The sequence below is a fragment of the Plasmodium chabaudi genome (genome assembly GCF_900002335.3).
Source record: "Plasmodium chabaudi chabaudi strain AS genome assembly, chromosome: 14".
Classification (NCBI taxonomy): Eukaryota; Apicomplexa; class Aconoidasida; order Haemosporida; family Plasmodiidae; genus Plasmodium; species Plasmodium chabaudi.
In genome coordinates, this window is record NC_030114.2 from 1482536 (window position 1) to 1496594 (window position 14059).

Sequence of the window (14059 nt, forward strand, 5' to 3'; positions counted from 1 at the left end):
AACATAGATATATATATATGTCAAACTGCAAATTACATAAAAAAATATTCTTATATATATATATATAGAAATATAAATACATATAGACAAAATTTTTATTGCATGCTTTAAAAGCTTTTATTTAATTTTTTTTAAAATTATGGGATTTAAAAAACAATGAAGTATAAAATTAAAATAAAGACTCCCACATTTTTTTTTTTAAAAGATTATATAGAATAAATATATTAGTATTCCATACAAGTTCATTTGGAGATATATTGGAATATTTTTTATAAACAAAAAATATATATAACACATATTTTGTTTAGAATTTTTATGAATGCATATATTTCCTTATCCTTAATCCCGTATATATTATACCACATCCAAATTTATGAAAATTGCCACATAAACATTGATTGTTGTTCATCAATTTTTCTAAAATAATTATCGTTTTTCCATTTTTTTTTTAAACTTATTCAATATTGTTCCCCATAAATAATATACACATTATACTATATTATATTTTTTTTCGTAATTGATTTCTCTTAGCATATTTAATCATAGAATATTTCATTAGTAATGCCACAAAAAAATAATTTTTTTTTTTCTACGTTATAGTTTAAAATTTTATTCCTTCTAATCGTCCAAAGAAATATGTGTCAAATTGATACAGTTAATATTTCCACATGCCATCGTAAACGCTTTTTTAGGTTTTTTTTGCAGCTCCTGAAAACTCGCTTCATCTAAAAAGATAATAAATAAAGAGAAAAACAAATAAGTAGCGAAATAATAAATCCAATCATTACACACACACACACGCATGCATATATTTATTCTTTTTTGTTTGAGCCAAACCTGCGTATAGAAAAATAAGAACCCTGTTAACATACGTTATCGTTTCTATATTATCATTCCCCTTTTTAACTGATATGATAGGACAATTGTCATTTTTATTTTTATCTCCGTACCAAAAAACACACGCATAATCATCTCCTAAAATAGGATCATCATTTTTTGTAATGCCATTTGCAATTTTACCTGTAAAAAATTTATCATATTTATTTTTTTTTTTGAAAGAAAAATATAAAGAATCATTTTTTGCGAATACAACCCATTAGAAGTTACACCAATGGGTGCTCGGTCTTATTATTTTTAATTTTTTTCGTACATAAAATATTTTGGAGCTGCTGGGAATCTTTCCAATATTCTTTGGCTCGAGGGTGAACGTAATTCTCCCAGGCTCTACATAAAAGCAGAACTTCATTTGTTGATCGTTTTTCTACTGGGTCCCCCACTTTTGATATCACTTGAGATACATTGTTACTACTGCTATCCTATTCAAAAATATAAAAAAATGATGATATGTCTTTTATATCTTGGTATTTTTGTATATGCACTATGAATGCAATTTAGCTTTTGATATATTTTTTTCTTTTGTTTGGGTAAGATTACATCGTATGTCACAACGGAACTTTTCTTTTCATCGTTTTTACTTGGCTTTTCACCATACATTAATTCTAAAATATAATCGAACGGAGATATTGAACAATAATGACAATTGAAAATATCCATTTTATTTTTTAATTCAAAGGATGAATAATTTAAAAAATTATAAATTTAATAAAAAAAAATGGAAAAATCACATTACAAATTATTCTACAATTGTATATATATTGTATGCACATGGGTATGTATCTCATATGTCTACGTACTTATTTTTAAATGCATATTTTAAATTATATATGTATGAAATGAAATAAAAAAAATTAAATAATTTTTTTTTTTTTTTGATTATTATTTATAGTATGGCATTTTTAGGATGGCATTTTTTGCAAAGCAGCATTTAATGTGTGATTTTAGACGTTAAATAACAAATATTCATTTATTTATTTTTAAGAATGTAAAATCTAATTTTCTTTTATATTAATAATGCATAACAGAAAGTACAAAACAAACACACGTTTGTTCTTCATTGTCTTACAAGGGTTAACCTGGCATATTAATATGTACTATATAAATACTTCCATGTTATGCATATCACAAATATAGTATAATATTATTTTTATCAAATATTCTGACTTGTTAATAATATTTTAAATATAAAATAAAAAAAAATAAAAAAAAATGAGAAAAAAGATGTATTCTGCACAAAATTACATGAACACTTGTAATTATTCATAAAAAAATATATAATTATTTCTGAATGCGCATGTAAATAATATATATAATTATATATACATAATATTATATATAATACATAATTATGTACACTCATAAAAAATTCTGCATTTGTCATACTTTTTATTATTATAATATAATATTTTTCTTTTTTTATATATCCATATATTCCATTTCATATCATAACCATTAATACAACTGAACAAAATATTTTCCAAACATTTACCCATTTTTTCCCAAAAAGGACAATTTAAATTTTTACAATTCTTTGCAATTTTTTTATCATAGTAAATATGTTTTTAACACCGCTTTCATTTTAAATTATAAATAAATAGATATTTATGTACAACCCATACGTAATAACACAATTTGGGGAATTAAAAAAAAATACGGTTACATTCAGACAGTTTTCATTAGTGTAACTTTATATTATTCGTTTACAATTTTTAAAATTAAAAATTCATAAAAAGAATCTTTATAATTTTAGTATGCAAATTTGCATAATTTAAATTGGGAAAGGTAGCAGATTATACTTGTATCTTTTATAAAAAATATGTAAGAACTCAAAAAATGCGAGAAAAATTCCATGTAATAATAAATTACATGTTTAATCATGGATGTGGCCATTCCCTTAAAAATTTATATAATTATTACACCCCCAAATAAAAAGCATAAAAATATAAAGGTAGAAAGCTAAATAAAAGGTTATACTTTTTAATATACAATTGATAAAAATTGTAAAAAGGAAAGGAAGGATATTACATATATGTTTTATTAAAACCTATGGGTATTCGCCCATCTTTGTAACTCTCTTAGCTATGCATGTATGTGATAAGATATATTCATTGTTTAAAATTAGTTAAGTAAAACGTGGTTACATTTGTAAGATTTGTGAAAGATGGTGTGCACATAAATAATATATTTTTTTCCACTGTTTTGATAAGTATTAAAATAAGCCACTATTTTACGTCAGCAACAAATTTGAACATATAGCGCACTTTATAATTCTATGATACTTGTAAATTTTTTATATTTTTTTATTTTCTTAATTTATTGGTCATATTGAGGGGTATGATTAACCAATACACCGGTTTTTCATAAATCTTATGCATACTGAAATAAAACATTTAGCTAATCATTTTCTCTTTAAAGATAGACATTTTTAATTTATAGATATCAAATAAAAAAAAACCTTTTAAATATGAAGCAATTATTATAAATAAAATAAAACATATAAAATTATTTGGGAGAAATGTAACATAATTTATAAAATTTAAGACAGCCATATAATTAATAAAAGACATAAAATATTAATTGTTTAATTTTTCCAATTATATGCATGTATATATTATATATTTTGTCTGAATTTTTCAAGATTGTTTTTATGTTTAATTATCCTATTTTTTGTTTAAATTGTTTGTTTGGTCTACCTGTATAAGATAAACTTATTCCCAGTTTTTTTTTTTTGATATTTATTTTTGGAGGTTTATAGTTTAAAAAATATTTTTCTTATACTTAAAAAATCATTTTATCGCAATATAGTTTATTCCCTCAAATTTTTCATAATTAAAAGAACGGATATATATATATGTGTGTAATTGTAATTTTTATAGCCAAAAATATGTAAATATATAAAAATATATAAATATGTTATTACATTATGGTCAGTTTTTGTCAAACATGATAATTATATTCGATTAAATTATTAATTGGCGAATATTAAACTTGTAAATGTATATAAAAGATTTATACATATGTAATTGTAAAAAAAAACGTATATACATGTATACACAAATACAGTTACAATTCCTAGTGAAAAAAATAAATAAATATATATACATATATATTCTCGATTTATAATTTTTTTTTTATAAAATTATTATACATGCTTGTTTTATATATTTTTCCCCATATTATGTATTGTTCATATATTTTTCCACATATTATGTATTGTTCATATATTTTTCCACATATTATGATATTGTTCATATATTTTTTTCCTATTTTTCAGTTTGTTCATATATTTTCCAATTTTTGCACAATTTTTGCACTTTCACAATTTGATCTTATATTTATATAAATTACATATTTACTAATAGGGATAAATAAATTCGAGGGGAATATTTGTTAATACATGTAAAAACATGAATTGTTAGCTTTTTTATTGGAATAAAATTTCCATACAAGGTTATAATTTTTTTTTTAAAAAAAGCGCCCAACCTTTATTTCAAAAATAATTTATTTGTTTTGCCCAACATATGAATGCATACATATTCGAGTAGCATAAGTCTTATAAAACAAAAGTGTGTGTAGTGCCTCAACGTGTGTAAAAAGAGACAACATAATTGCATACGTGATAATTAAATTTGTATATAAAAAAATAATAAAGATATTATTGTTGCAGAATAAGACGACATAATGCAACTGGTGTCTGATTTTGTAAATACAAAGTACCTATATGAAAAGGTACATATAAATAAAATAATTTCAAAAAATTATAAAGAAATAATAAAGAAGAATGAAAGTCCAGGATTTGAAGATGAAATACGAGCTTTTACAAGTATTAGAAATAACATTTTAACAGAACAATTTAAAGGACCAAATGATAAGTTATTAAAATTATATAAAGAATATTTATTTTATTTTGATATATTTAAAAAAAAAAAGTTATTAAAAGACAATACTGCATTATATAGTAATAATATATATGAAAAAAATAAAAAAGTGGAATATGTGTTTGAACAAGAAAATATAATAATACTATTCAATATATGTATATTAAAATGTAGCTTATTAAAATATCATAAAAATTCAAATGATATGAAATTATTAAACAAAATATCTAATAAGGTTGTAGATATATTTAAATATTTATTTGAAAATATGAATAATGAAAAATTGAGTGAACTAACAGATATTAATTGTGCTAGTACTTATATATTTTTATGTATGGCATTAGCATATCATGAAAATATGTTTTATAATACGGCTATATTAAAAAAATGTAAACGAAATTTATTATCTAAATTAAGTTATAATATATATACCTATTTTAGTAATGCCTTATATTGCTTAGATGGGAAAATGCTTGATGTATTTAAAAATGCAACAAAATTTTCAACTGCAAAAGGTAATATACATTATATAAGGAATGTCAATAATTCATTTTATAACTTTATTTTAATAAATAAAATAATCTTCATCAGTATTAGTAATTATCATTGTGCTTTAAAATATGCACAACTAAACCAAGAGATTGATGATATAAATATTCAAAAATATGAAGAAGACAAGATTGGAGAAATCATTTGTAGATTAAAATATAGTCTAGACAATGTAAATAATGGAATTGAAATTTGTAAAAAAAATAATTTTAATATGAATTTTTCAGAATTAAAAGATAAAATTGCTAAGTCATTAAATTTTTTTGAACATGAAAATAAAAATATATATTTTGAGGTTATACCAACATATGATAAATTAGATAAATTAAAAGGGACGGAAGTTTTAAAAGTTAAAGATATAGATATATCAGATATTTATATAAAAAAAAATATTTCCAATGATTTGAAATTATTATTTAATAAACAAGCCCAAAATATTTATTATCAATATAATGGCGAACTAACACAAGTATACAATTTGTTTGAAAAAAATTATATAATTTTAAATGATCAATTTAAAGTAATGAATATATCTAATCGAAAAAATATTATATCATCTCTTAACAATGCAATTATAAATTCATATAATAAGATTAAGGATTATTATAGACCTGATATTTATTACAACAATTTAACTGCCCTAAACAATGTAGAGGTACATTTACAAGAAATAATAAGTCAAATTGAAACAAATTTAAATACAGAACATCGAAATAATTTTGAATTTCAAAAAAAATATGTTAACGTTGGAATAAATCAAGAGTCCTTAAATTCTTATAATTCATTTTTGCAACATGTAAAGAGTTTTAAAACTGCTTTAGAACAGCTTAAAAAAAATATCGACACATTTAAAAAATTTCTGGAAAATAATCATGAAAATTTTCAAATATGCGAAATGGAAATATCTGGATTTTATAAACATGTGATTGATAATCTTAATCTTTGTACTAATGTAAACATCGAATCATTAGATAGTATTTATTCATATTACCAATCAATTTTATCTGAAGAAAATGAGCCTCTAAAAAAGGAAAACGACCTTAATGAAAAAAATGATATTGAAAGTACAGCTCAATATAACAATTTACCATCATTAGTATATACCGATTTTCAAACCTTTTTAAAAGAAAATAATATAGTTATTAATATAAATAAAAATGTCGATAAAAATAATTTATTTCACTATGACAAATTAAATAACTATATCAACGTCCATTCAGAGTATAAATTTTTCTATGTCCTTGTTTCGATCTACTTTTCATTAAGCATACAACTGAAAAAGTTTTCATACCACCTACACGATTTGAAGCATAGCGTAAAGGAGGAGTTTCTGAACTCGATAACGGTATGGCCATGCGTGCACACGCATGTGCATATGTATATGTATATGCATATGCATATGTATTGTATATTTTTTTTTCCCACGCTTTGCGAAGGGAATGCCCTCTAATAATAGAACCTGCATAATAATAGAACCTGCATAATAATCGAACCTGCATAATAATAGAACCCGTTTTTTCACTTTTCATTTATAACTTTTTGTACTTTGGCAGGAGGAGAAAGATAGCGATAAATTGAATGAGCTGTTGGAAAAGGAAAAAGAAACATTACATATGAAAAAAGAAAAGCTTGAAGAAATTTTATCATTATTTGAAAAAGATCTTAACAAGTTTTATGATTATTTTCATGAATATAATAAACTAGATAATTTCAAAACGCTTGATGTAAGTTTATCTGTAAAAATATGTGTCTATTAAAATAGGAAAACGCTCCGAGATTTATATTATTATTTATGTATATGTTTATATATTTATTTTCTCTCCCTTTTCAACAGAATTTTAATATATTTTTAAAGGACCTAATGGAAAATTGCAAAAAACTTAACACCGTATACGAGCGACACTCACATACTTTGAAAAATGCTCTCATGCTAAAAGATGATGTAAGATTATTTAGTGTCTACAAAATATGTATATCATACTATTCTTTGGTGTAGCAAGTATAATGACCCTATACCTACTGATCTTATTATCTTTCGTTTATTTTGTTTTATCTTAGGTAAACAAGTACATATACATGCGTGAAAGCGAACGATCAAACATAAGGTAATGCCATATTCCCCTATAGGCTTAGCATATTTAATCTTACTAAGCATTCCACTATTATGCATTTATATATATACAATTTTTTTTTTTTTTTTTTTTTTTTTCCACGATTCAGGATACAGCAAATCCCCAATAACTGCCCAAGGGATGGTCATAAGCCTTTTTAATGAAATAGGAAATTACAGTTTTATTTGTTAATAAATTGATTTATATGTTTTTTTTGCGTAAAATGCACATGTATATACACACACACATGATATGCATATTTTTTTTTATTGGAAAAATATGTTGACATATTTTATTTAATATTTATACTTGTTTTGTATACACATATTTGTTAAATTGTGTTTATCTCTTACACAATTTTAGTAATTTGAAAATTCAAATTAAAAAAAATTAAAATAATAATAGTAATAAACCCCCAAACCAACATTAAAATGGAATATTGAATAGTTCAGATTATATGACAATATTTTTTTTTCATTTTTTTTAAACCCGGTTAACTTAAATTAGTTACATATATATGTGTATTATTTTATAAAGACGTAAAAAATTATTTATATAAAATAAGGCATGTATTTTTTCTCCTAGCAATATTCCAAATAATATTATAAATAAAATTTGAATACAAATTATTATGTATATATATTATGGTAAATAGTAGGATGATAAGTTATCAAATATTTTTGTTGTTGTGAATATGTAAAAGATAGTAAATTCATTTTTTCTCATCTATGTTTATAATTAAAAAATGAAATAAAAAAAAATTCTATTACTTTTCCAATTTGAAATATTCATAACTTGTTAAACGAATAATGCTTAAGTGAAAAATATCGAATACAACATTTTTATAGAATATAAAAAATGATTAAACGATTACAATAAAATATGGATATAAATAAAAATATATAATACTTATTGTTTTATTTATTTTTTTTTGTTGTTGTTATTGTTATACCGTCGTTTGGGCTTACAAGTTTTTTTGTTTTTAAAACCTTTTATAATGCTCTTTTTAATACTATAAATAATAACGAACTACCCATAGTATACTAAACAGTATATATAATACAATGCTAGTTAGGAGTATATAATTATTATACATGTTACTTCCCCTTCTCTTTCTATTATTGGAACAGTAAATTATATTTATATGCAATGTTCCATATTCTTTAACTTATTATGTACGTGCATAATATAGAAAAAACGAAGCTAAATGATTATATATAAAAATAATTATACATATAAATAATTATACATATAAATGATTATATATAAATATAATGCTATGGAAATATGAAACGTTAAGGATGCTATTAAGTCCCTGTAAGTACATTATTCTATACCCCCTTTTTTTTCCTTTTATATATTTACAATATTTTATTGATACTTTATTTCTTTGTATTTTTTTATAATTGCACTATGGGGATTATAAATATAATTTTTGGCAGTACAATATTCAATCCCTTTACTTGTATATAATTATGTAAATTAAATAAATGGGCATAGATTAATAACATAATATAAATAAATATATGGTACGGTACAATAGGGCTTACATACTTTGATATTATATTATATTATATATTGCTTATTTACTGTCCCTATCCGGTATGCAAATAAAGATAAATTCCTCTTAATTTTTTTCTATGGCCTACATAATAAATATGCATATTTAAATGGATTTTATAAAATATATAAAGTAAATTAAATTATTAAAAAAATACAAAAAAATTATATAATAAAAAATAATATATTTTTATTATTTTATAAAAAACATCAAAAAACTTAAAAAATTAAAGATCATAAAAAAAACAAAAAAATAAAATAAAAAAACATAAAAAAAACAAAAAACAAAAACCAAAAAATACAAAAAAACCATAAAAACATAAAATACAAAAAAAAAAAACGTAAAAACAAATAAGACCCAAAATAGAGCATTATAAACAAATCGAAGAATATATAATTAAAAAAAAAAAAAATTTTTAATAAGGCCAATAAAGATAATAAAAACAAACAGGTAATATATTAAATAGAAAGGGGGTTGAAATTTATATAAGCGTATGTACAATTTGCTAACAAATTTTCTACATTCGTAAATGTGGTAGTATAATAAACTTTTGTAGCCTATAATATGCACATAAAAATATCCTATATTCATTCTATACATATTTCAAAAATGGGTATATATTCTATGTGCATATATATACCTCCAACGGTTTATACTGCTCCCTATTTTGCTTAATATATATATGTATATATTTTAGTTTATATAAATTGCTCGTGTATTATGCACAGTTATGGCCTGATACATTAGTAGTACCCCAAAATGTTATCTACATATTTTGAATATGCATATATGGCCCCTCTTGAAAATTGCCAAACCCATTCTTCATTTTGTTTGATATTTTAGCTTGTTCATTATTATTACTTTTTTTTTTTTTGTAGCTAGCCAAAATGATAGCTAACAGTACGAATATAATGCCCCCAAGTTTTTCCACAGCATCGCTATATGTTGGTGATTTGAGCGAAGATGTGACTGAAGCAGTTTTATATGAAATATTTAACACCGTTGGTCATGTGTTATCAATAAGAGTTTGTAGAGACAGTGTAACAAGAAAATCTTTAGGATATGCATATGTAAATTATCACAATCTAGCAGATGCAGAAAGAGCATTAGATACTTTAAATTATACAAATATAAAAGGGCAACCAGCTAGATTAATGTGGAGTCATAGAGATCCATCATTACGTAAAAGTGGGACTGGAAATATATTTGTAAAAAATTTAGATAAAACAATAGATAATAAAGCATTATTTGATACGTTTAGCATGTTCGGCAATATATTATCATGTAAAGTTGCAACAGATGAATTTGGAAAAAGCAAAAATTATGGTTTTGTGCATTATGAAGATGAAGAAAGTGCAAAAGAAGCTATTGAAAAAGTAAATGGAATGCAATTAGGATCGAAAAATGTATATGTAGGACATTTTATTAAAAAATCAGAACGAGCTACTAATGATACTAAATTTACAAATTTATATGTAAAAAATTTTCCTGATACTGTAACTGAAGCACATCTAAAAGAATTATTTAGCCCATATGGTGAAATAACATCTATGATAGTAAAATCAGATAATAAAAATCGAAAGTTTTGTTTTATTAATTATTCTGATGCAGATAGTGCAAGAAATGCTATGGAAAATTTAAATGGAAAAAAAATTACAGAGGATGGTAAAATAGATCATAATTATGATCCTAAAAAGGAAGAAGCTGAAAAAGCAGCAAATGAAAATTCTAATAATACTACATCTGAAGAAAATGCTGCAACATCTGAAACACCAGCAGAAAAAAAAACAGATTCAGAATCAGCTACTAACAAAGATGCAACAACAGGAGAAGATCAAACAAGTGCAAATGGAACAACAACCACTGTAACATCTACAACAGATGCAAAAACTGAAGAAGCAACTAATGATAGTACTGCTAATGCTGCTACTGCTGAAAAAAAAGATTCTAAAAAATCTGGAGAAAGCACTGAAACACCAAACATATTATATGTAGGTCCTCATCAATCTAGAGCAAGAAGACATGCACTCCTAAAAGCAAAATTTGATACATTAAATACTGAAAGCAGAAATAAACATCCAGGTGTTAATTTATATATAAAAAATTTAGATGACTCTATGGATGATCAAACACTTAAAGAATTATTTGAACCATATGGAACTATAACATCTGCAAAGGTTATGAAAGATGATAAAGATCAAAGCAAAGGATTTGGATTTGTATGTTTTGGAACTCATGAAGAAGCAAATAAAGCAGTAACAGAAATGCATTTAAAAATAATAAATGGAAAACCATTATATGTAGGATTAGCTGAAAAAAGAGAACAAAGATTATCCAGATTACAACAAAGATTTCGTATGCATCCAATAAGACATCATATGAATAATTCATTGAATTCTCCAATGCAATATCCAAATAGTCAAACACCACAATTACAATTTAACCAAAACACATTGAGTTATGGTAGACCTGTAATTACAACATTTAATCAAAATAATTTAATATCATGGAGACACCAACAAGCAGCAGCTCAACAACAAGCAGTACATCAACAAGCTGCTGCACAACAACAATTGGGTTTTAATGCAGGTTTAAGAGGACAAATAAATCAAATGAGATTGTATACACAAAATAATATGATGAATCATAATATCGGTCAAAATAAAGCTAACCAACAATTACATCACAATCAACAATATGCTATGGGCCCAAACCCTCAGCATCAACAAGGAAATTTGAATGGACCAGGACAAGCTAATCCTCAACAATTACAAGGAGCAGCACCAGTTCCCGGTAACCAATTATTAAATAATAACATGAGAAATATGAATGGTAGAGGAAATAGAAATTTACCAGGCATGAATATGCAATCACCAAAACAAATGCCTTTAAATATGGTAGGAGGAAAACAAAACAATCCTCAACAAAATCAAGCACAAGGACAACCTCAAGGACAACCACAAGGTCAAACACCACCACCACAACAAAAAGCTGGTCAGCCAATGCAACAACAACCAATCCCACAAAATAGCAACTTTAAATTTACAGCTCAAGCTAGAAATCGTATGGAATTACCAAATAAAAATGCAAATAAAGTAAATAATATGAATAATATGACTCCAGGATATAATAATAATACTACATTAACTGCTGCAGCATTAGCATCTGCTCCACCTTCAATGCAAAAACAAGTACTTGGTGAAAATTTATTCCCATTAGTTGCTAACTATCATCCTACCTTAGCTGGAAAAATTACTGGTATGATGCTTGAAATGGATAATTCAGAATTATTAATTTTATTAGAAAATGAAGATCAACTTAAAAAGAAAATCGATGAGGCCCTTGCAGTTTTGCAAAATGCCAAATAAGTTTGTTTGGTGTTTTTATTAATTTGGGTCAACGAGAATTTGGTTCTCAAGCGCACGCGGGCGTGTATGTTTGCACGGAAGCTGTGCATAATATAAAAATTAAAATTAATTAAATATAATTAAAAGAAAGCAGCTTTCGCGTATCGTACTTTTCTTTTCATATGTGTATGTATGTACTGAAGAAGGCTATGAATGTATACCGTGTGTATATATATATTATGCACATATTATTGTGCAGAAAATATAAGAGAGAGTATTCGAATTATGTAAACCTATTTATCAAGCATAGAATTTTTTTGTATCCAAAAGAATTAAAAGAGCATATTAAGCCAATTTTTATATAAGAAAAAATAATTGTTTTGAATTTAGCATACTTAATGCAGATATGAAATGAAATAAAGTAAAAGAAAAAAAAAATTATATATATATTATATTGCTGCATGAGCAATATGCATGTTAATATGTATTCATGAATTTATGCATAATTCATTTTGAAAATAATATTTTATATTTATATAGACGCATATTTTGTTGTTCATACTTGTATGTATATTTGTATGCATTTGGTATATTAATAATTTTTTTTCTTATATCTATTTATGTATATGCATATATATTTTATATATTTACCGCGTAATCTCTATTTTGCTCTTATTAACATTTTTAATTTTAATATTTTTAAAGAACACTGTGTAAAGCTATATTATTTAAAGAGAAAAAAAATGATATAACCCGTTTATCCTTTATCACGCTTAATTTGATCGTTAAGACAAAAGAAAAATGCTCATGCGGTAGTCACATGACTATGGTTGTAAAATGCATTTTTAATTTTGATAATGAACTATGTTCCATTCTTTTATTTTTCGTCAATAAGGTTTGGTCAAAATAAGAAATATACTACATCCCCTTTAACAGTGTTAAAAAATATACTTTTTTTAAACTATAAGAAAAATGCTAATCCTATTTAGTATCACTATGTTCATGGTTAGATTGGTAATACCTCATTATGCAGGGTTTTTCCCATATCTTTTCAAAAAAATTAATTTCTATATTTATGAAAATATTTTTAATGGCATATTTACAAAGACACCCAAAAATGTATATATAATATTTTTATTTATGTAATAAAGAATTAATTTATTACTTAGCAAACATTCTGTTATAATTTTCAACTATGAGATAAATTAAAAAAAAATGATATATTTATAGGAATACTTAAAATTTTGCAAATTTAATTTTCAATGAAAAATTTTATTAAAGTCATTTTTTGGCTTTTAAATAGTGGGAAGTATGTAAAGTATAATTTAAAAAAAAATAAATCGAAAAAATTGTAAATAATATATATGCATATATAAGCTGAATATATGGGAAAAAATAGGCGGCGTTGTTCTGTTTAAATTTTTAAATCAATTTGCTGAAATAAATTGATATATTGATATATTTAAAAAAACTAAAAAACTATATTGTTTTGTTTTCCTTATTATGAGTATTTGTTCGTTTGTTTGTATAATTTATAGTATGAAAAAAATAAATTGCCATTCTATTTTTCAAAATTTGAAGAATGCCATTCACAATAAATTTTTATTTAGGAAAATTCATATTTGAAATAAAATGATTAATTTTATATAAATATCGTTTTAAAAATGTCAAACAATATCAAACTAAAGGACTAAATGCTAATATATATTTATGTAT

The 14059-nt window shown here is 23.8% G+C and overlaps 3 protein-coding genes across 3 annotated transcripts; 2 read left to right on the plus strand and 1 right to left on the minus strand.

Annotated features, from left to right (window-relative positions):
* Positions 1-618: 618 nt before the first annotated feature.
* On the minus strand, positions 619-1554 carry PCHAS_1441000 (conserved protein, unknown function; the record flags this gene model as incomplete). The annotated part of the gene is made up of 4 exons (XM_016799725.1): positions 619-725; positions 838-1020; positions 1151-1316; positions 1435-1554. The coding sequence occupies 4 exons, from the start codon at positions 1552-1554 to the stop codon at positions 619-621; spliced, it is 576 nt and encodes a 191-aa protein (XP_016654977.1).
* Positions 1555-4578: 3024 nt separating this feature from the next.
* PCHAS_1441100 (BRO1 domain-containing protein, putative) lies at positions 4579-7596 on the plus strand (the record flags this gene model as incomplete). Its single annotated transcript, XM_016799726.1, has 5 exons — positions 4579-6669; positions 6878-7048; positions 7159-7266; positions 7383-7429; positions 7545-7596. 5 exons carry the CDS (start codon positions 4579-4581, stop codon positions 7594-7596), a joined length of 2469 nt encoding a protein of 822 aa, XP_016654978.1.
* Positions 7597-9883: 2287 nt separating this feature from the next.
* Positions 9884-12364, plus strand: PCHAS_1441200 (polyadenylate-binding protein 1, putative; the record flags this gene model as incomplete). Its single annotated transcript, XM_738087.2, has 1 exon — positions 9884-12364. The coding sequence occupies one exon, from the start codon at positions 9884-9886 to the stop codon at positions 12362-12364; it is 2481 nt and encodes an 826-aa protein (XP_743180.2).
* Positions 12365-14059: the final 1695 nt, after the last annotated feature.